We start from the raw sequence: 23,420 nt of genomic DNA on the forward strand, positions 1-23,420 counted from the left end.
GAAGAAACACTTTACTTTTTTAAAAAGATTTATTTATTAATGTATGATGAGAACACTGTAGCTGTCTTCAGACACACCAGAAGAGGGCATCGGATCCCATTACAGATGGTTGTGAGCCACCATGTGGTTGCTGGGAATTGAACTCAGGACCTCTGGAAGAGCAGTCGGCACCACTGAGCCATCTCTCCAGCTCAATAATCAAATTTCTATCACTTAAGCAATTCACACATTTTTAGAACAGAATGAAAGATATTCTCTGAATTAAAATAATTTCTCAATTATACCCACACAAAGATCATGTCACTAAAGAAAAACCCACCAGGTTACAGGATACACCCAAGCCATTACAGCCGCCATGACTGGGACGAGGTCAAACCTAGACTACTTGCAGGCTGAGGTGCTCGTAACTACAACCCCAGCTTTAGAAAAGTTTGGCAGAAGACTGACCCCACCTTTGAGGATACAGAGAGACCTTGTAGATAAAAGTGAAGGGGACACTTGGCTTTGATACACAGAATCTTCTGTGATGTTAGACCTGGGGAAAGAATGGCAACTTTGCTTTACAACCAAGACAGAGTGTGGGACGTGACTGGAAGCCACCTTTTGTTGTTTGGATTACTGGCTGTTTCAGATCTCTTCTGTTCCTTCTGCCTTGACACTAGGCTGTCAGTTCTTTGCATTCCCTAGTAAGAGCTTGACGATAACAGCTGACCTCACACAGACAAGTCGTATGCCCAATTCAGTTTGTTTTCACTGGGATAGAAGTCTTGAGAAAACAGCTGACCCCTGGAACAGCTAAAGCCCTGGGCAAGGTGGAGTGGGGTGGTTGGGCTTCCCACGATTTGAGAAGAGCCATTCAGCTTTTACAAAGGCAGGTAGTGGCCTTGTGAGCACTGGGGTGTCCACTAGGCTGGGTGGACGTCACACTCCTAGCACCGTTCTCCTCAGAGAAGCCCGCCTGCATGGTGAAGACGGAGTTCCAGAGCTGCTTCTCACAGTCACGTCACATTACAAATCGCTTTTCTGCCTCACAGCCTGCTTGTAGGTTTAATTTCCAAGTGGGAACCCATACAGCCGTAAGACCAAGGTACGTGGCATGGATGCCAGAGCTGCCGTCAGCCCTTCAGGTACACTCAAGCCGAGTGTAGAAATGTTAGGTGAGTCACCCTTGGGATTCCCACCACCTGGAAATAGGGAGACGCGGCTGTTCTCTGGGACCTGGCTTCACTCCAGTGTCTTTTACACAGTCACAGTTCCGTTGGAGGCAGCTTCACAATTCTTGCCGTATCGGGGTTCAGCCAGTCGGGCTTCTGCAGGCACCCTCAGTCCATCTCCTAGGAAAGGAGCAGCAGAGTCAGTCTCCTTGTGGGACACAGTGCTTTAGAACACAGACACCAGGCTCTGGCTGTGGCTCAGACAACAGTGCCCGCCTAGCATGCAGAGACCTGTCCCCTGTGCTGCTCGCCCAGCCATGGGGGCGCGCACCTGTAGTCCCATCCCAGCACTTAGGATGCTGAGGCAGGAGGATTGGCTTGCATTCCATTGCCATCTTGGACCGTGTTTATTCCCCCCAGAATGAACAAACAACCCCCTCCCTCAAAGGGGGACTCCTGGGTAATGTTTCTGACATGTTCTAAAATCCCAAACATCCGGAAGCGCGAGTGGAGATCAGTTATCTCCACCCGGCTTCCACTTGGGTTTGCGTAACCAGAGCTAAGACTCTACTGGAGAGTCTGACCTAATCCACCATCCTTGGGAAGCACAGGTCTAAAGAATTTATGAGCCGCCTAGCAAGCGCAAGGCCCTGGGTTCGGTCCCCAGCTCCGAAAAAAAGAAAAAAAAATTTATGAGCCAATGGGATGGCTCACTGGGTAAAGGCTTATATTACCAAGCCTGCTGACCTGAGTTCAATCCCCAAGACCCACGCAGTGGAAGGAGAGAACCACACCTCTGACGTGTGTGCTGTGGCACACATGCTCCCACACACAGACACACAAGTGTGTTGATTACGCATAGTACCTGGGGCTGTGAAGATGGCCCAGAAAGATCTATGAAGGCCTGAAGAGCTGAGTTCAGATTCCAAGCACCCATACAGCAGCTCGCAACCACTTACGACTCCAGTCCCAGAGGATCCAGCACCCTCTTCTGGCATCAGGCATCAGGCACACAGGCACACAGGCACACAGGCATACATTCAGGTAGAGCAAATACACAACTGCTACCCCAGTGATGGAAGGGAAGGGAGGCGGTGGAAGCCCAGGGCTTGCTTGGCCAGCTCGTTTAGCCTCAACAGCAAGTTCCAGATGGGTAGAGGGAGATAAAAAGACACCTAATAATGACCTCTGGCTTCTATGTGCACACCGCACACACTTAGGTTTGTGACAGCAAAGAGTAGCCCAAGGTTGCTGAGCCCTTGGTCATCTGTCTAAACGCTCCACGTCTCCCCAGCTTGCTTGGCTGCCACCAGCAGCGTGAACAGCCTCACCTCTCCTCTAAACGGTCTGCCGTTGGTCAGGAGGGGAAGAAGGGGCAGAGGGACTTCAGCAGAGGCTCTGCTGGGTTAGAATAGGGTAGGCAAGCAGGCAGGGGCTGGCGTCACTCATCCTTACATTTCTAACCAAGTCCCTCACGTAGGAGAATAGGTTCTGGTTAATAAAGTTCACGGTCGTGCGGAAGACGTCACGGAGCAGAGATGGTGCATGACTGGCCACTTTTTTGGCCAACAGCATGGTCATTATCAGCATGGCCTTGTCATTCTCCATGTCCCTAGGGAAGGATGTCTTCACCTCGTCGAGGGCTTTGGCCAGGCAGTTCCTTTTGTCCTGCACATTAAAGAAGACAGTTTACTGGTGCTCTCCTTCAGAGAGACTGACCAGGTCAGAGGAGGAAGCAGCCTTTCACGAGGGCCTCTAACTCCAGCTCTAGGGGCTCTGATGTCTACACACACATGTACCTGGCAAGTATGCGCTGTACTCACACGTGAGGTGCGCACAGACACATAACTTTAAAATAAATCTTTTTAAAAAGCGGAGAGGGGAGTGCACGCCTTTAATACCAGCACTCGGGAGGCAAAGTAAGGCTGATTTCTGAATTCAGAGTCAGCCTGGTTCCAAGACAGCAGGGTCACACAGAGAAACTGTCTCAACAAAATAAAACAAAAATGTAGAGAAAGTAAAAAATCTACCCCATAGGAGGAACCCAAGGCTGTTCACGGGTGTTTCTATGTTTATGACAGCGGCTGGAGAGTGGCAGGTAGAGTGCTGGCACAGACAGCTGTGTGGAGGCACAGTGAATCTAGATGGTGAAGGCAGCCATGGTTTCAGCTGGTGGAAGTCCTAAGAACAAAATCTCCCTCCTCCATCCCCTCCACAGGCAAGTACCTCATAGCCCCAGGATTTGGTTCTTGTTCCCTCTCCTCCCTTCTCCTCTCCTCTCCTCTCCTCTCCTCTCCTCTCCTCTCCTCTCCTCTCGTCTCCTCTCGTCTCCTCTCCCCTCCTCCTCTTCTCTCTCTCTCTCCCCCCCCCTCTCTCCCTCTCTCTCTCCCTCTCCCTCTCTCCCTCCCTCCCTCCCCCCCCCCTGCCTCTCTCTCTCTGCTTTAGGAAGGACCCGGTGCTGAGGAACAAGCTTTGGGTCCTTCACAGCTCTAGGGGCTCTGATGTCCTCACACACCCCAGCAAGAGGTGTCAGTGTCAGTTTCCATGTGCAGACTAAAGCCACACAGCCGAGCAGGTGAGCATGTCACCCCGGGGAAAGACGTTGAGTTCTCCACAACAGAAGACTGAGTCTTTCTGTATGGATCAGGCACTTCGAGGATCTTTCTGAGGCCTGTCTCCCTAAGCACTGTACTCCGACTTAAGGGATCCTAAATCTCACCCATCTAATTCCTTTGGGAAGACCATGCTGATGGGCAGTCAAGGGCAGGATTCACTTTCTGGGAAAGACTCTGGTTCAACAAAGGGAAATGCGTCCCCCTCCCCCACTTCCCAAGTGTCCTAGAAGAGGAGCTCACAGACCAGAGTCGTGCACTTACTTCCTCCGAGAGGCTGCCGTTCATGAACTGTGCGGCCAGTTGTCTCACCAGTGTGGGCTGGATGCTGTGGTCCAGTTCATCACCTGCTTGGGCGAGATGCCTGGCAATGTTGTGGATGACTTCATCCTGACTTTCAGAATCTGAATGTTTAGGCAGCGAACAGAAACAAGACTCAGCAATGGCTCTGTTGACAGCCTCACGCCCAGTGAGGACCATGCAGGGCCTCACCCAGGGGAGGCCTGAGAAGCATACCCTGGCTGGAGAAGCAGGCCTGTCCTATATCACATGCTTGCTGCTGCGGGGGGTGGGAGGGGGGCTGAGCCGTGGCACCCCTGAGCCGTGGCACCCCTAACCCTAACCCTGAGCCGTGGCGCCCCTGGGCCGTGGCACCCCTGGGCCGTGGCACCCCTGAGTCGTGGCACCCCTAAGCCGTGGCACCCCTGAGTCGTGGCATCCCTGAGCCGTGGCATTCCCTGAGGTGAGCCAGCCACCAGCCTGGCACTAGGGAAGGGGTCTTGCAGTCAGTGACAACTCAGTGTCTGCTCTGCTGCATCTGGAGACCACACATCCTTCCCCTCCTCCCAGTCCACTCACTCTGTAGGTGTCCAAGGCTACACCCTGTCTACACCCCATCTACACCCTGTTGGTAGACTGCCTGGGACTGCCTGCCCTGTCTCCTCTCACACTGTCCCTTCTGCAGCTTCCTTATGCGGCCTGCACCTCCCTATGGTCTGGAGCTTGCAGTGTCATCATCTCTGTCCCCTCCCCCGCCCCCTCTGCCCCCCTTTCTTTCTCTTTCTGGCACTTACTATACACCTGTTTACCTATTCCTCCTGTCTGACAGGGCTGCTTGGATGTAAGCGTCTGAGAAACTGGAATTCTGTTTAGATCAGTGCATCTTATGTGTATGAGTGTTTTGTCTGCGTGTACATCTGTGTACCACCTGTGTGCCTATTAGCCACGTAAGTCGGAGGAAGGTGCAGGATCCCTGGAACTAAAGTTACAAGGGTTGTGAGCCACCATGTACATGAGGGAATTGAACCTGGGTCCTTTGAAGAGCAACAAGTGCTCTCTTCAGAGCTGGGGACTGAACCCAGGGCCTGGGGCTTGCTAGGTAAGCGCTCTACCACCGAGCTAAATCCCCAACCCCAACAAGTGCTCTCTTAATCATGGGCCATCTCTCCAGCATTCAAAAAACTAGTTTTAAAATCTCTTGGTTTACTGTCAGGTACCCAACACTTAAGAACTAGGTGTGACTGGTGTGCAGTTGGTGCCCAGGAAGTAGTTGCACGAATGAATAAATGAATGAATGAATGAGCAGATTTGGACGTAGTTCCTAAAAAGTACTCAACAAATATCACTAGTTTTGGTTTGTAACTTCCCTATGGCTTCCTATTTATCCTGACAGGGACATGCTCCCTCCCTCAGTCAAACAGAACCTCACAATGCAGGCTGACCAGCTCTCCTGCCCTGTACCTCAGAACCAGGAAGAGGCTATGGTGAGGTGGATCCTGAGGGACTCACTTTATGGAAGTGGCTAGAGGCCCAAGGTACTAGCAGTGAGGGGAGGAGGGCCTTCTGTCCTGTGTCCTGCCCGTGTCACTGCAGCTTTAATGCAGAGTGACCCAGCCTCAGACTAGTGGGGCAATCGTCCTAGCACTCAGCGGTACTCCAGCCCCTCAGTCGATGCCTGGCACATGGCCACCAGGCCACCCACTCTCAGCAAGGCTTACTCTCTTCTGCTTAGGTGACAGGTGACTAAGTGGCTTCCGGTTCCCCATGACTTAGTTCCACTACTCTTCCAGTGCTCCAGGTACACTTCGCTGCTCGCTCACTCGCTGAAGTCACAGCTGCCCTGCTTCCAAGTCTGATCAGTTGTCTATGAAGCCTCAGCAGCCCCACGGTCACCTCCACGGACACCCTGACTTAAGCCAGGCCTTGAAGTCAAAGGCATGGACTGACGCAGAAAGAGGTGGGCACAGCGCGGGACGAGTGACACCTGCACGTGGCCAGACCCTCTCCTGCCCCCCGTACTCCCTCAGCCTTTCCTGGACTGCCTGGTGCTTCTCTTCAGCGTTGGCCTCGCCAGATGGCTCACTGGTGGGATTCGAAGACAGTCTGTGGTGAAAGCTGGCTTGTGGAGAACAGCCGCACACCCCAGCCTACCCAAGATACCTCCTCAGGGCACTTAAAAAATGAACCATGCTTGGCAGAAGCAGGCAGAGCTCTGGGAGTTCAGGATTAGCCCGGTCTATGCAACAAGTTTCAGGCTAGGCAGGGTAACACAGCGAGGCCCTGTCTCAGAAAAACATTAATTAGGCAGGGGAAAAAAATAATTTAAAAAAGAAAAGCTAAACTAGTTGCTAGTCTCCCTCACAACCACCAGAGGGCAGTGAAGCCCCTGTGCCCCGGAGCAGGACTTGGAACCAGGTACCAAGTCTGGCTTTGAAGACTGCTTAGCTGTTTGTTAGCTTGCTTGCTTGCTAGTGACAAACCCCAGGCCTTAGAAAAGCAAAGCACTGCCTGTCTCAGACTTGCACCCCCAGCCCCTGGCCCACAAGATCGGAAGGCCTCAGAGGTCCTGGAGGCTTCGAAATCACTTGAGGACCATGGAGATGACTCGGATGCACCTGCTGCCAAGTCTGACAACCTCAGTTTGAGCCCCAGAACACACATGGTGGAAGGAAATCACCAACTCTCATTCCATACACATGCTAGGGTATGTGCATTCCCCCATAGACAGGCAGACAGACAGACAGACATGCATTTAAAAAAAAATCATTCTCCAGCTCAAGTAGCAGAGCCCCAGGCCTGCACACTCTGAAGAACTCCTCATGTGGTGCCATCTTGCATGCCGCCCACAGCACTCTGAGCACCCGGAGCACCCCAGACTGTTCAGCTGCTGCAAACACAGCAGGGGAGCAGGGGACGTCAGAACCGAGGCTGAAAGACGGCCAGGGCTCAGGTCAGGGAGTGACACAGGCTTAGCTCGGTTGAGTCTTGCTCCCGAAGCATGGGCAGTTTGATCCGAAGTTAGCTATGTCTCCCTGCTATGCCTCAGTTTCCTTATCTGGAAATGAGGCTCAGAATATTTCAGCACTCGGGTCATCTCTTTAGGTAATAGCAAGTTCCATGTGTGACAGTTTCACACAGGAGGCAAAAACGACTCTAACGGCAGGAGTTTTCACGGGATTGAGAGTTCACCTAGCCCACACAGGGTGCAGTGGGGCTGCTGAGTGTCCCCCTCCGGGGACCAGCAATGTCCTGGACCTCCCAGATCTGAATGGAAGGATGAAGGACTCTGTCTCGCTACTTTCCAAAACTCCACAAGCTGAAGCTGGTGGCACCCCTGGTTTATAACATCGCGACCAGCGTGGTGATTTGAATATGCTTGGCCCAGAGAGTGGCACTGTTAGGAGATGTATCCTTGTTGGAGGAAGTGTGTCACTGTGGGAGTGGCCTTTGAGACCCTCCTCCTAGCTGTCTGTAAGGCGGTCTCTCCTGGCTGCAGTTGGATCAAGACACAGAGCTCTCAGCTCCTCTCCCAGCACCACGTCTGCCTGAACGCCGCCATGCTTCCTGCCATGATATTAATGGACCGAACTTGTAAACCAGCCTCAGTTAAATGTTGTTCTTTATAAAAGTTGCCTGGGTCATAGCAATGAAACCCAAACTAGACAACCGGTTTCCAGTCTTTGGCTGTATTATAACTGTTTGGGACATATGTTAAAAAAACAAACAAACACTTTTTTTTTTTTTGGTTCTTTTTTTCCGGAGCTGGGGACCGAACCCAGGGCCTTGCGCTTCCTAGGCCAGCGCTCTACCACTGAGCTAAATCCCCAACCCAAACAAACACGTTTTAATATTGCTCCAGGCCTGAACTTAGAACTCATCCAGAGGAAGAGCTGTCTAATTAGTTGTCCCGATACAGGAGGTGGTGAGCTGGACAGTACTGGGGGGCAATCAAGCAGAGATCACAGGACAGGAGTCACGTGACAGGCGCACACACAAGAACCTGCCAATATAAGGGGAGAGACTGAACCCCAAAGACCCTCGAGGCCTTTAGGAGTCAGCAGAGCCTTCGTTTGGCACGAGGTGCACAAGACCAGGACCTACCTGGCTCTATTCTTCCATGATAGAAGGAGCGGCTAGCCCGGCTGCCATCTGTCTGCAGCTCGTCTTCACGGTCCCCCTCCAGGTAAACCTGCACGGGCAGCTCCTGCCCCAGTACCTCCAGCTCTTGGTGGAAATCACGGTCATTGTTTCGGAGAAAGCCGAACACCAGCAGGTTTGTGATGTGCTCAGCCCCCAGGCCTGAGCCATTGCTGACCTAAGGTGAAAAGGGAGTCGGTCAGGAAGGCTCACAGGAGCCTGGGTCAGGGCACAGTTGGACCCGAGCCCCACTGGCCTGTGAGAACCAATAACTCCGAGAATCCGAAAGCCTTAGTCAGAGGCCTATGGGCAGAGAAATAGTCTGTGGCATGCTGTCCAGCAGAAGACACCGTGGGTCATCTGGCCACCTTCTAGAGAACCCTCCTGAAGACACCCACAGGGGAGGCTGCTTTGAGGGAAAGGTCCCAGGGACACTGCCTCCGGGGCACCAGGCAAATGCCATCACTTCAGTCGCATCCATGTTTATGTACAGGACTGAGCCTGATTGCACGGGTGCTCGATAAACTCTAAGGCGGAGGCAGCAGGAATGGTCTCGTTCACCGGCCTCTCTGCTAGATCTATGGTGTGACCAAAAGCAGCCCTGGGGGTTGCATAGCAACACCTGCACCATGAGGCCTGCAGGACAACAAAACTTAGAAATGAAACCTGCTTCACTTAATGTCCCTCAACTGTGCACTCAATAGTTATAATAATACTAACTATATTATTTTACCATTAAAAAAAAAAACCCTCAGAAAGTCAGAGACACCTACAATAAGATAACAAGCTCTGACGTGGGGCGGGCATGTCAAATGCCGAGATGGAAGAGAAAATGTCAGCATTACGCTGTGGTCTCAGCCAGATACCACCTAACTTCTGTGTCCCAGCTTTCCTCCCCCGAAGGCAAGGCTACTGGGGAGGAGGGGCACAGGAGCGACCCACTCTCTAGGGGCCCTACAGGGCAGCAGGAGACGTCAGCAGGCTAGAGAGCACTATTGCCAGCACCCAGCTCAGCCCCTGACTGGGGCAGCCTTCCAGATCTTTTCTGTCCAGCCTCTGTGCTGCGACACGTGGCAGACATGTGTTCTATGTCCGCCAGGCTGACGGTCACGCCATTCCATTTTTCTGGAAGGATGTCCCCATTCTGTACCACGTCCCTATCAGATGCCAATGGAGTGAATTCTGTTGGATATCTGAGGCGCATCTTGGCGGACCGGCCAAGCGAGGGGTCGGGTTGCGTCGTTAACAGGGACACCCAGGAAGAACAAGATGAGAAGACGCCAGAGTCTAACCTCAGAGTCCATGACGCAGGCGTGTAGCTCCAACCACCGCTGGCTCACAGAGTCCAGGGAACCACCTGCAAGAGGATAGACACACAGTGTGGGTGGCTGCTCCCGGAAGCGATGCCTCTGTGGGGCCCCATGGGGACACAGGACGCTGTCACATCTGCAGCTGAGCCACACCCACCCACCAGCACTGGCTCTCCGCAGAGCAGAGAGCGGCAGCCCAGTGAGTCAGCTCTGCAGTCTTCCTCCTTGAAGCCTCAGCGGGCACTGAACTGGGCATCCCTGGGCCACTTCTGCAGAACTCAGCTTTGCTTCCAGTAAACCTGACCAAGCTTCTACTCACACCAGGATCACAGGTCTCCCAAACCACCAACCACTTCCTCTTTCTACCCGCAGGACGAGGCGGAGCACACAGTATGTATTCCAACTTAATGGGAAGAAGATATAATCATTTTGAGCCGGCAAGACAGCCTGGCTGGTAAAATGTGCCTGTCATTCAAGTCTTCCGCTCTACCACGACTGACTGGACCAAAGTCATTTATTTAAGAACTGCACTGAAGATGCCCAGGGCGGCTTTGTCCAGTGCAGAGAGAGGCTCTTACATCTAGGTGCTCTGATGGGCTTTGAACTTTTGCACTTTGATCCCTTCGTTAACAAGTGAAGATTCGAATCTTTGTAAAGGCCCTGACCCTGGAGGCAGAGCCCCCTGACACCATAGAGAACGTGAAAGCCAAGACCCAGGATTAGGAGGGCACCTCCTGCCCAACTGGCAGAGGCTCGTCTTTGCAGACAAGCGGCTGAAAGACCACTGTGCTCTCTTTGATCCAGAAAGACTCAGGCCTGCACCTGGTCTTCCACTGAGTTTCCGGTAGGCACTAATGGTATTACTCTACACTAAAACCATCTGTGCATTTAAATTTAGAAATTTTAAGTTTCAGTGCAGCCAGGCTTGGCGGTGCACACCTTTAATTCCAGTACCCGGAGGCAGAAGCAGGCGGATCCTTGAGTTTTCGGCTAGCCTGGGCTGCAAACCAAGTCCCAAGACAGCCAGGACTAGGCAGAGAAACCCTGTCTTGAAACCTGCCCCCTTAGCCCCAACAGAGTTTCAGTAATAGCTGAACCTCTGTTTAAAATGTTAATAAAGGTTTTGTCGCATGGTTAAAAAAAAAGTATATCCATTCACCGTATATACTGTTACTGAGAATGCAAATTAGTATGCCTGCTTTTGAAAATAGTGTGGAGGGCCCTCAAAAAGCTAAAACCAGAAGCAGGCAAGAGAGCGGGTGAATGTGCCTGCCAGCAAGCCGGCTGTCCTGAGGTCCACCCCGGAACAATGTGAAAGGTCAAAGGGGAACCGACGCCAGGCCCCTCTGACCTCCATACCCATGGCCTGACTCCCTCCTATACACACAGTGATGAGTAAAAAACACCGGGGCTGGGGATTTAGCTCAGTGGTAGAGCGCTTACCTAGGAAGCGCAAGGCCCTGGGTTCGGTCCCCAGCTCCGAAAAAAAGAACCAAAAAAATAAATAAATAAATAAATAAAATAAAATAAAATAAAATAAAAACACCGCCTTGCTTGGCATTTCTCATTACACCCAGAATTATTAGACACGGGTGTGAGGGCACTGTGCAATCACCTCATGGTGGTCCTAGCTGTCAATCACTGTCATGGCTGCCAATCTCGGCCACAGCAGAGGCCACTTCTTCCAGAAGCCACCAGGTGGCGTCTTGGGAAGGGAGAGCTGTTTCTGGCCAGAGGGATGTGGGTCAGACCTACTCAGACTCCACCTCACCCTCCTAGGGTTTCTCTTATACCACAGAAGCCAAATGCCTGAAGTAGCTGAAAACTCTGAATTTCACGGACATAGTCATAATCTCCTCTAAGCACCCAGTCATTCACTCATCATTGTCCAAGGTGCCAGGGGCTACACAGCAGCCCCGAGAATGCCACCAAGACGAGATCTAGAGAAGAAGAAGCCTCCCAGGCTTAGGGTTGATGAATGTCAAGAAGTAACCAGGAGAAGTTGTTTCCCATCTTTTTAAACAAACATATGCTAAATATTTAACCCATTACCTAGTAAGAAAAGCAAGGCACCATGCTAAAACCGCTCAAAGTGCTTGAGATGTAGCCCTGTCGGTAGAGCGCCTGCCTCACATGCAAAGGCCGGGCTGCCCCGTATAATGGTACCTGTAACTGCAGCACCCAGGAAGCAGAGCAAGAGAGGGTCAGAAGTTCAAGGCCAGCCTCTTCTACACCGTGAGCTGGAAGCCAGGCTGGGCTTCCCCATACCTTGTCTCCATAAAAATAAACAGACAAATAAATAAGTAGATAAATAAATAAAACCCAAGTGTTGAAGAACCACATGCACAGATGATAAGAAACAAAAGAATTTATAGACACACGGAAGACTGACGGCAGCTGTAAGGCGGTAACCGCATCCCTGGACAAAGGTCTGTGGACAAATGCTTGCATTAGTATCTGTACCCTGCAGCCTATCAATAACCTAAAGGGCAAAATGGTTATAATACCCAACTGTGGGTGTGCAGCTCAGTGCTTCAGCCGTGCCTGTGTCCCCAGGCTAGACCCTTGACACCTGAACAAAAAGTATTTCTTAAGGGACTGGTTGGAGACTGGCGAGATGGTTTGGCCGTTAGGAATGCTTCCTGGTCTTCCAGAGGGCACAAGTTCTTTTTCCAGACCCACGTCAGGAGGTTCACAACCATGTGTAACTCCAGCTCCAGGGGGATCTGATGTTCTATTCTGGCTTCCGTGTGTAATGTGCACTCTCTCTCTCTCTCTCTCTCTCTCTCTCTCTCTCTCTCTCTCTCTCTCAGGTGTTGGAGAGATGGCTCAGTGGTTAGGTGCTCTGGGTATCCTACCAGAGGACGTGAGTTCAGTTTCCAGTATCCATCTCTCCCCGCCTCTCTCATTTTCCCTTTTTATAATATAAATGACCACATGTGAGGTTTTCCGGGGTTGCCCAACCACGACTTTAGGGTGCCGAGAGGGCTGGGAACATAGCTTGACTGCAGAACACCCGCCTGGTGAGTGAGGCCCGAGCGTTCCATTTCCAGCATGCAAAATATAAATAAGCAAATAAAGTTATTTGTTTTCTAAATCTCGAGCCCAATTTTGGAAACAAGAAACATCAGGGGTTGTCAGAAGCACTTGGTAGCAGGACACCCAGTTAGCACAGGGTCATATGGGCACGAGAATAGACTTGGTTATCCATTAATGACACAAACTCTGACTGTTTCACAAGCAGTGAGCTTTGTCCCCACCCCCACCCCCAATGTCTAAAAGGCCAAGAGCACAATAAAGTCAACAAGCAGTAGCAAAAGCTACCCTGCTACCCGAGTCACCGCGAACGGGTGGTGGCTTTCTCGGAGGACCTGGGTGAGAGCCCGTGCTCAGCTAAAACACCTAGTGTACTGACATAATTCCAATTTTTTCATTCTTCCTCCAAACGTAGAAGCACAATTTTTTAAAAAAAAATCCTAAGAATGTTGCATTTGTATAAACGTCTCATCCAGCGAGCGCTGCTTCAGCCTGAGACTCCAGAGCCTAAGCCCCCATGGCCAAAGGACCTTCTCACATTCACACAGGAGGCAAAGGCCCTTCTCAACCACAGCCCCAGAGGCTCCGGCACCAGCTTCAGCCTAAACCGAAGGTCAAGAACAAACACGGTGATGCTGAGGCAGGAGCATCACGAGCTCAAGGCTGGCCTAACTGTCTAAGGCCTTGTCTCAAAATAAATACAAGGCAAGGCCGTCTAGAATCCTCAAGGCCCTGTTCCCTGTGTGTGGGTGGGTGGAGTCACCGTGGGGGGAGGGGTAGAGGGGGAGGGACTAGAAGGGGAGGGGGAGGTGTGTTTTAGTTTACTTTCTGTTGTAATAAAACACATGACTAAAAACAACTTGGGGAGAAACGTACATATTTCAGCCTAACAACTCCCAGGTCACACCTCCTCCCTGAAGGAAGTCAAGGCTGGAATCTAGAGGTAGGGGCTGATGCTGAGGCCATGGAGGAGGCTGCTTACTGGTTTGCTCCATGGCTTGCTCAGCCTGCTCTCTTACAGAACTCAGGGCCACCTGCCCAGGAGTGACACTGTCTGTGGGTAAGCTAGACCCTCCCACATCAGTCACCAATCAAGAAAACGGCCTGCAGGCTTACCCTACAAGGAGATCTGACACACATGAATACGGACAGAGGCAGGACAGAGAGACCCAAACTCACAGGGCCAGAGAACAGATCTGCTCTTCACCTTGGACACAGAACAGTTCGACTGAGCTCGGAGAAAGCAGTCCAGCAACCAGACGTGCTCTCTTGCTCCCACTCTCTATCTCTCAACAGAGATGAACAGGCGTTAGGACCACAAAACCAAATCCCTGATGTGCCAGCAAAGAGGCCTCTTTGTCGTGTTCCAGTCGTAGGCCAAGACAAACTCCATGGTGGGCAGGGGTACCAGGCACACGGCCAGCAAGTGCTATTCCTCTTGGTGCTACCTCCCAGGCCCTAGGTGCTGTGTTGCCCAGCTTCCTTGGCAATTTTCAGGCCTGGCTGCACAGTAGAATCTTCTGGAAGTCCTTGAACTCACTGATCTGACATGACCTCACACGCAGCACCCAAGGAATTCACTAAAAAAAAGCCACAGGAACTAATGCATGAGGAAAACAAGGTAGCAGAGAGTAAGTCCCCCCTGGGCTGTCTTCCTATACACTACTAATAACCCAAAATAAAATTAAACGATTATTGTGGTGCTTAGCGAGAGAAAAATCCTAAGACCTGGCCTGCAGCTCTTCAGGAGGGCGCACATCTACCAAGGGCTTGAGATCAATCCCAGTGCTGTGGACAAAATTAATACACGAGACATTTAAAAATTATTAGGAATATAATGTAATGCAAGCGTTAGGCATGGACACTAGATGAAAACTGCAAAGGTTGTTGGGAGAAAAATGGAAGGCAACCGCCTGTCAGGGACTAGAAGAGACAGTACTCCCCACGGGATCTGCAGACTCCATACAATTCCTATAAAAAACTACTACAGCTGTAAGGTAACAAACAAGTCCTAAATTCATATGAGTGCAGAGGACATTTTCGAAAAGAGCCAATATTGAAAAGGAACAAAGTGGACAGACTTGCACTTCCTGGTTTCAAACCTTACCACAGCGCTAAGTCATGACAGTGCAGGCCTGGTCAAGAAACAGAAAGCAGTAGTCATCGAGCTTGTTGGCCACTGACTCCGGGCCACCAACAGGGAAAGAACGGCATTTTAATGTTTTTTTTTTTCTTTTCTTTTTTTCGGAGCTGGGGACCGAACCCAGGGCCTTGTGCTTGCTAGGCAAGCGCTCTACCACTGAGCTAAATCCCCAACCCCTAAGAATGGCATTTTAGCCAAGGACACGAGGACAAAAAATGATCCCCTAGCAAGGCATGGATTCCTACCCCTGCCAGATGTCATACGAAAGACTCTAAAAATGGATTCCATGAGGGCTGCAGAGAGGACTCAGACGTTAAGAGCACTAGCTGCTCTTCCAAAGGACCTAGGTTCAATTCCCAGCTCATATGGTGACCTGTAACTGTTTGTAATGCCAGTTACAGGACATCTGACTCCTTCTGGCCACCACGGGCACAGTGGTACACAGACATACAAAAAGGGGAAATACATACACAAACATAAATTAAAAAAAATACATTAGCCATGAACATATTGCCCAGGGTACCACAGCGGCATGAGTAAGTGCAGACACATTAGGTCAGGGCATCACCAGAGGATCAGCTTTCTCAGACAGAGCCAGGTCACTCTGACAAAGTTGTTCTGAGTTCCTACCTAAGAGGAACTGAGCCCAACTGTCAGAGGGCAGACACGGCCCAACGATGCCACAAACAAGGCTGCACTGCTCCAGTCATGAGGTGACACAACCAGGCTTCCCTGGAGTCCTAACACACTCCGTAAGCAGTCTGTCCTGGTGAAAGCCAAGTTCGGCAGAAAAGCTGAAAGGATTCAGGGCGTTAGAGGCCCCAGAGAGTGACCTGAAGCTATGCAGAAAGGTTCATTGATAACGAATTATCTTATTTTTCTTTTGTGTATATGGTGTTTTGCCTGCATGCATCTCTGTCCACTGCACATGTGTCTGGTGCTCATGGAGATGACTCTGGATCTGGAGTTGCAGAGGGTGGTGAGCCCCTATGTGGATGTCAGGAATCACACAAGTCCTCTGAAAGAGTCTTCAGGAAGAGCAGACACTTTAATGACTTAAACACTAAGTCATTATCTCTCTCACCGGAATAATAATTTTTTTTTTGAGACAGGGTCTCACTATGTAGCTCTGTCTGACTGTCCTCAAACTTACTACATAGACCAGGCTAGCCTCCAATAGAGATCCACCTGCCTCTGTCTTCTGAATGCTGGGATTAGAGCTGGTGTACTACTACGCCTGGCTTTGAATAACAAATTCTTAAAAGAAAAAAAAAAAAAAGGCAGGCCTAAGTGTAAGAGGTAACCTGTAACACTCTAAAGAAAACACAGGAGGCTGGAGAGTAGACGGCTGAGCAGTTGAGAGCCCTGGCCACCTTTCCAGAGGACCTGGGTTTCATTCCCAGGATCCACAGGACAGCTCACAAGTGTAACTCCAGTCTCAGGAGATCCTTTTCTGGGCCTCTGGGGGTACCAGACACACACACAGTACACAGCCATGCAGTCAAAACACCCATACACGTAACTTATAAAATAAAAGCCTTAAGACGAGAACATGAGAGGACGTCTCGATTACCTTGCATTAGGCCATATCTTAGACATAGTGCAGAGGCACAAGTAACAAAACCAACAAAAAACAAAAAACAACTTAGGTCTTCAAGTTTGAAAACTTTTTTTTTTTTTTGGTTCTTTTTTTCGGAGCTGGGAACCGAACCCAGGGCCTTGCGCTTCCTAGGCAAGCGCTCTACCACTGAGCTAAATCCCCAGTCCCTTGAAAACTTTTATGATTCAAAAGACACTGCGTGAGAAGATGAAACGGAGTGGGGCATGGAGTGTCATATCTGTAATCTCAACACCCAGGACGCTAAAGCAGGAGTGAGTTCAAATCCGACCTGGGGAGAGAAACGTCTACCAAGTATTTGACAAAGAACAGGTAGAAGAGTATGTAAGTGGCTGGCGGGATGATGATGTGACAGCTAAAGGAATGGAGCACCAAGCCTGCCCGTGTCACTTGAAGCCCTAGGACTCACGCCGGGGAAAGGGAGAACTGAAGTCAGCAAGTCTGACCTCCAGAGGCACGCTGCTGTAGGTCCCACAATGGAATACACTACCCTTAATAAGAATAAGAATGAATATGGGCTGGGAAAATGCCTCAGTTGGTAAAAGCCCTGGCTGCTCCTCCAGAGGGCCTGGGTTCATTTCCCAGAACCCTCATGGCTGTAACTCTAGTTCCAGGGGATTCAACACCGTCTTCTGGCCTCCGTGGGCACCGGGTTTGAAAGCGGTACAAGCCAACAGCCACACACATAGCCCAGCCCAGCCAGTAGAGTGCCTAGCCAGGACCTCAGGCTGGCCTAGAACTTGATACGCAGGCAAGAATGATCTTCCCTTCGTATCCTCCCGCCCCCACTGTCCAAGTGCTGGGGCTACAGATGCCAACCACTGCGCCTGGCTTTTGCCGTGCTGGGGACTGAAGTCCTCTGCCATTCTACTGGCCTTCTGCCCCTTACTTGTGCTTCTGAGACAAGTTCTTACTACGGAGCCCAAGCCTGCTTCGAGACTTGTTCTCCTTCTCCTGCCCTGGCCTCCCGAGTGCTGGCATTGCAGACTTGAACCATCACACCAGCAATACTACAGTTTTAAGAACAAGAGCTCATGGCACAGCAACTGCTCACCAGGCAGAAGTTCCTGCATTTACCTACTAGCGTGGGGGGAAAAAGTAACTCTAGCTGAAGGGTTGAATGGAAAAGAGCCTGTGTCCCATGTCATATCTGTCCCATCACTGTGGCCTCACTAGGCCCTCAGAAGTTGGCTGTCTTGGGTGTTTGAGGCCTATAAGATACGGTCCCCTGCTGTCCCTTCCTACCCAGGACCTAGGCTTCTAAAAGATCTAAGTATTGGGTGGGACAAGAGGGCTAGCAGAAAGGGAGTCAGATGTCCTAGGGTGAGCCAACAGGGGCGCAGACAGATGTCTCAGAGGCCACACTGCAATGTTAGCGTGCCTTCTCCTTCTTCCCACCCCGCCCCAATGCTTTACTCTCCCTTTTTCTTTCTTTCTTTTTTCTTTTTTTAGCTTAACCACAGAGGGACTGGGGGTACCTAGCCCAGCAGAGAATACAATCAAGGAGGACTGGACTGTCTGCACCACGCTTGGAGGGCAGAGCTGGCAATGGGCCTGCATTGGGTAACAGCAATTTCCTGTCCTCCACACCCTAGAGAATAGCCACCTTTCCTCATTTGTTAAAGGGACAACAGCCTACATCAGAGAGACAGGACAGCAGTCACCTTGCCTGATGAGATGTGCTCCTGGAGGCACACACCCAACTGTCGGTCCAGTAAGGGCTTTGTGGTGTGGTCTCCCTAGTTTCTAGAAGATACTCAAAGAAAAACAAGGCCATGTCCTGGCCAGAAACTTGCCTAGCCTTGTCTAGAATCAAGGAAAGAAAGGTCTATGGTATAAGATAGCAACATGCCAGACTGAAGAGGCATGGTGGGCTCCCTGAGGCCTTTTCCAGATGGTGTCACCTATCCCAATTCACCTTTCCAAGACGGGTAAGGAAAGCCTGTTAGGAAGTCCCACAGAAACCCAGGCAAAGGTTTCCTATGTCCTCACATAGAGCAGGGTGGCTCTGGTGAGTTCCAAGGTCCCTTTGTCCCCTGTCACACACCCCTTGGAAGACAAGCTATCTGTTCTGAGGACACACAATGTGGGCTGAGGTAACTTAGTGTACGTAGGTGCACTGATGCCTTTTCTACCTGCGATCTTTTTCAATTACTGATAGGCTCATTAGGAACAGCCCCACTGTAGGAGAAACATGTATGTACACAGCAGTTAGGAAACTAAATACAGACGAGGGACACAGGACCATTACTGCTGGCTCGGGTAAAAGCCTACAGCCAAGAGCTCTTGATCAGACACGCTGGAATCTCGCACACCCGAGCTTTAGCGCTGTTCTTTCACTGCCTCTGAAGAAAGGTTTGGTTCCTGTAATCCGGCACCTGGGGAGCTGGAAGCAGGAGAATCGTGTGTTTGAGGCCAGCCTTAGCTATAAAGTGAGTTGAAAACCAGACTGGCATACGTGAGACCCTGCCTCATAAAACAAAACAAAACAAAACAAAACAAAACAAAACAAAACAACCGAAAACAAAGAAGGTTTGTCACAGAAGGAGATAACACTGGCCTAACGCAGTATAGACCTGCCCTAGTTGCAGCCATTGCCGTGGGGGTAGACTCTATAGGCCAGGAGATCCCTCCAGACTTGAGAAACCATGCAGGAAGGTTTGCAATAAAAGCATCTGTACTGTGTCCCATGACACACAGATGGGCAACCTCTCTCTACAGTTGACTGCCTTCTTCCACATAGCCCAGTCCTGGCCAGGGCTTAGCCATCCACACCCTTCCAGGCCTAATGCCAGAAAGCTCACTGCTCTTCTTAGGCTTGTTCAGGAGGGGAAACACCCGGCTCCTAAGTATCTACTAATGTCTGTTTGCATCACTGAGGTGGAAGGGTAACTTAAAGCAAACCAGGGCTAGGAAATGGCCCGGTCCATAGACTGCAGGCCTATATAAGCATACGTGTCTGAGTTGGGATCAACAGTACCGTGCAAAAGCCAGGTGTAGTGGTCTGAGCCTAGAATCTGAGTGCCAGGGAGGCAGAGACTGAAGTACCCCTCGACCCCACTGGCCAGCGGGTCTTACTAAACCAGTGAGGGAAGAGTCCTGCACACACACAAAAAAGAAGAGAGTGACTGAGGAAGACAGGACACCAACTATACAGAGAGAGGGAGAGGGGGAGGGGGAGGGAGGGGAGAGGGGGAGGGACAGGGACAGGGAGAGGGAGAGGGAGGGAGGTAAGGAGGGAGGTAAGAAGAGGGACAGGGAGAGGGAGGGAGGGAGATAAGGGGGGAGGGGGAGAGGGGGAGGGGGAGGGGGGGAGAGAGAGACAGACAGACAGAGACAGAGAGCGAGTGCAAAGTACTTTTCCTCTGTTTTCTGTTTGCTTGATTACAGTTGGTTTTATTTGTTTGTTTGTTTGTTTGTTTTTTGAAGGCTAGCATGTCCCTGAGGACAAACACCCATAAAGCCAACTGAGAATTCAATTTTCAAGATGGCAGCACCTCTAGAAATGGTTGCCCTCTCAGCTCATTTAGCTCAGGGTAGATACTACTACCCCTTTGTCAGAAATATCCCGGTTCGGACCAGCGAAAGCCGAGGAGAAGAGTAAGAGAGTAAGAAGCACTGAACGGGAGAAGCTGTGATCTGCCAGGATGGTTCCTGGGGGAAACCCCACCGCGAAGGTCCCTGGCACTAAAGCTGCAGCTTCCCCGCTCATACAATGGGCTGCCCTGTCTCTCTCTAGCTGCCAGGGGGAAGAGTCCACAGGAAGGGGTTGTGCATGTCTGACTCAGTGGCAGAGGGCACACGTGGCCCACACTAAGCCCTGGGTTTTCCCTAGTACCAGAAAAAAAACAAAACAAAACAAAACAAAAACAAAAAACAAAACCAAGGAACACCGCAGGCATCCTCTCTGTTCCTCACCCCCGAGGTCTATTGGGCTCCAGGGATCCACCTCCCCTGGGAAGCAGAGCCCAGCCTGAGAATGAGGTAGTACACGGGTAAACTGCGAGTTCCGAATCTGGTTTTGAGACCCTGGGTAAGTAAATTAGCCCCTCTCTGTTCGGTTTACCTATCTGAAGAAGGGACTAAATTTAGTCCCTAATTACGGTAATACGAAATGAGCTTAATTAATTAATATAAACGGTACACACTGTGGTCCCAGTACTTAGGAGGCTGAGGCAGGAAGTTCTCTTTTTTTGTTTGTTGAGACAGGGTTTCTCTGTACAGCCCTGGCTGGAACTCAGCAAACCCACTGGCCTCTGCCTCTTGAGTTCTTGCATTAAAGCTGTACCAACACAGCCCAGCAAGGAGGTACTGTCGAGTAGGAGTTGGAGACAAGTCTGGGCATCATATTGCCTTAAAAAATAAACTGGAGAAGAGAAACAAAGCTCTCTGCGGGCTTATCAGGCACAGACGGCTGTGTCCAGTACCTGCCCGTCGCTGCCCTCCACCCTGCAGCTTCCATTTAGCTGTCTCCTTCAGGCCTGTGACTATGGGGAAAGATTCATGCGGCCTGCGAGGGTGGCCATCCAGGCAGGGTGCCCAGAAAGAAAAAGAAACACTAGCTGCCCTCCACAAGCCACAGCCCAACAAATGGTGGTCAGAGATACAACCACAGAACAAATGTCCAATGACCACAGACGCACAGCAGGGGCTTCTTAGGGACTGGCAGTTTTCCTCCTCACATCCTTGGAACCAACAGATTCACTGCATCCCTGATGAGGGTGGCTGTTCGGTCTTGAACACAGCCTAGAGGTGGGTCCCCAACCCTCAACTTCCCACCAGAGAGCAAAGGGACAGCAGGAACAGCATGCGCTGCTCTTCGAAAGGCCTAAAAGGCTGTGTCATCAGGCCTTCCTTCCGGAGTACAGGCACCCGGCACTGTTTGGCCCCAGGGTAGGCTATTCTTTCTTGCAAATAAGAGGAACCAGGTGACTTGAAGCTGTGAGCATCCCCTCCCCTCCTCCAGTCTCCCAAGGAACTGCCCTAACAGCACCCCCCCCCCTTTCAATTCATCCTTCAGAGCCCCAGGACCCTGGCCACTTTGGGGCTACCTAAATCTCTTCAGAGCCTGCCACATCCAGCCAGCCTCTTCTTCATTTGCCATCACCAAAGCCTGTACCCAACCCCACATACCGTAGCAGTCAGGAGATAGTGCCTTGCTCCTCAGGAACCTGTACCTACTGTGCGAAATGCCTGCTAACCCAGTTGTGAGAAGTCAACCTCCTCTCTAGGCAAGAGAGCCAGCAGAGGCCAGGATATGCACAATTCCTACCCCCCCACGCCCCACCCCCACTCCCGTTGTCCTATCATAGAGCTCAGCACACTCAAGTATTAAAGTCTCTGAAGCCTTGCCCAACATCGGATCAGATTCCCCTGAGGAAACACTCAGTGCTGACTGCCAGGGTGTGTCCCGGGTATTGCTGCCCAAGGCTCAGGGGACCCAGAGGGACTGCAAAGCCTCCTGGCTGGGTGGAGATGGAGTGTGGATAGTCCATGTCCTTCTTGCGTTTTCTCCCAGCTCCCTTCCACTGCTAGGTTATCCTAGACCCAGCCTCAAGACTGTCTTCCAGGAAAGGCAAACGACCCTGGCTATGGCACCAGGCAGAAGCCTGGGAAAGTAGGGGAGCCCTGGCCTGGGTCCTTAGGCTATCTTCATTCTTTATCTAAGACTTATCAGATGAAGGCCAATCCCATCCTAGAAGGTCCAGGCCCATACTCAACCACACCTGGTCCTTTACTGAGTTTTCTTTCCAACGTCTAACCACCCGCAAAGTTCCACCCTGACCCGTCCCTACTCCACATTTACTTGTTGAATATATAAATGAATGTATGAAGGTATGAATGAATGAATGAACGAATGAATGAATGTGTGAATCTCTGTGGGTCCAGACACTTGGTGGCTGAAGGCTGTGGGATTCTTCTAGAATCCTATAGGGTTATTCAGCCAACCATTCAGCAAACTTTTTTAAAAACATCAGCAGCCAGTCTATGCACATTTTCAAACCATTTTGGGTACTGGAGATGCGGCGGGGGGAGGGGGGCAGCCACTTCCTCACAGTTTAGGCGTGAATGTGAGCTGTGCGTACAGTAGGGCACACAGGTGTAGGAAAGGTGTCCTTCGCTGTGTCTTCCAAGGTTTGTGTACCTTAGATCTGGGGTTCCAGGCCCTTTGAGGAGCCCATTTGTGAGCTGTAGCCGCCCCTTATTCATTTTTGGCCACAGTGGAGCGCAGACGGAGCGCAGCAGGACCTCGGGCCAGCCTTCCCAGCTCTGGGCGCACCTGCAAACTGGCACGCGACCGAAGGGATCCTGAGATCTACCAGGAAGCCTGCCCCAAAGTGGACCAGGATCGAGCGAAGTGGGGGACCACGAGTGGCACGCGCCCCAGGCCTTCCTGTGGCTTGCCCACAGCTCCGTGGTGGCAACCTACAGCCAGCGCCCCCACCCCGCCTCCACCAAGACGCAAGAGCCCCGCCGCCGCCGCGAAGGATCAGTACAATACCAAACTGAGCTCCATGCCGATCCCTCTTCTCCCAGAGCGGAACAGTGGGCCAGGGGGCGCCCAGGAGGGTAGGCAGACTCACCAGCAGACGCCGCTGCAGAGGTTTGCCGACCGACACTTGGACCCGAGCTCTACCCCACCTTCCTTTCCTCGTGCTCGCCGGGTAGCGGTCTGGCCCCGCCCCCTGACAGCCCCGCCCTCCGGATGCTCTGCCCTCCGGCTAGCTGCAGTTTGCGGAAACCCTAGGGTCCATAAGCTCGCTACGGGGGACAGGCAGGAAGGTACACCCGGAACCTGTGCTCCCCGGAGTCCCCAAAGCCTGGTTGCCCGCCCTCGTGAGGGTGGGTGTCATACCTGATGATTCCGGCCCCTCGGTATTGTCTTGGTGTACTACATAGCAGGGTTGGCACACTAAGACTAGTGGCCCAGTTAGAATCAGAGATGCTGGGAAGTTCCTATTGTTTCTCCTAAACAGCTGCTTGCAGAATTCTTAAACTTGCGGGGGAGGCAGGGATGGGGATTGCGGGCTTCTCAGTCAGGGACAGAACCAGCAAGGATGAGAATGTGGGAAGAACCGGGCGGCTAGCAGATAATCTCAAAACTGCTAGCTAGTTCCCATGTCGAGAGAA

General features: G+C 51.4%; 1 protein-coding gene across 5 annotated transcripts; it reads right to left on the reverse strand.

The window, feature by feature from the left end:
• Positions 1-10: 10 nt before the first annotated feature.
• Positions 11-23,420, reverse strand: Bid (BH3 interacting domain death agonist). 5 transcript variants are annotated; one of them, XM_039108323.2, is made up of 6 exons: positions 23,146-23,420; positions 9,475-9,539; positions 8,147-8,360; positions 4,031-4,170; positions 2,610-2,822; positions 11-1,334 (listed from the first exon to the last, which is right to left on the reverse strand). In XM_039108323.2, exons 2-6 carry the CDS (start codon positions 9,484-9,486, stop codon positions 1,323-1,325), a joined length of 591 nt encoding a protein of 196 aa, XP_038964251.1. In that variant the 5' UTR covers positions 9,487-9,539; positions 23,146-23,420; the 3' UTR covers positions 11-1,322. The 5 variants fall into 5 exon arrangements, with proteins under 5 accessions (XP_038964251.1, XP_038964250.1, XP_017448369.1 ...); XM_039108322.2 differs by lacking the exon at positions 23,146-23,420 and adding an exon at positions 22,792-22,927; XM_017592880.3 differs by lacking the exon at positions 23,146-23,420 and adding an exon at positions 21,423-21,535.

This window comes from Rattus norvegicus, chromosome 4, assembly GCF_036323735.1.
Source record: "Rattus norvegicus strain BN/NHsdMcwi chromosome 4, GRCr8, whole genome shotgun sequence".
Lineage (NCBI taxonomy): Eukaryota > Metazoa > Chordata > Mammalia > Rodentia > Muridae > Rattus > Rattus norvegicus.

Excerpts from the sequence above, each read along its gene's own strand:
- Bid (XM_063286667.1), bottom strand. Across the intron at positions 4,171-8,146 it reads TCATGGAAGAATAGAGCCAG|ATTCTGAAAGTCAGGATGAA; the intron begins GTAGGTCCTGGT and ends CTAAACATTCAG. Across the intron at positions 2,823-4,030 it reads ACGGCAGCCTCTCGGAGGAA|GACAAAAGGAACTGCCTGGC; the intron begins GTAAGTGCACGA and ends TTTAATGTGCAG.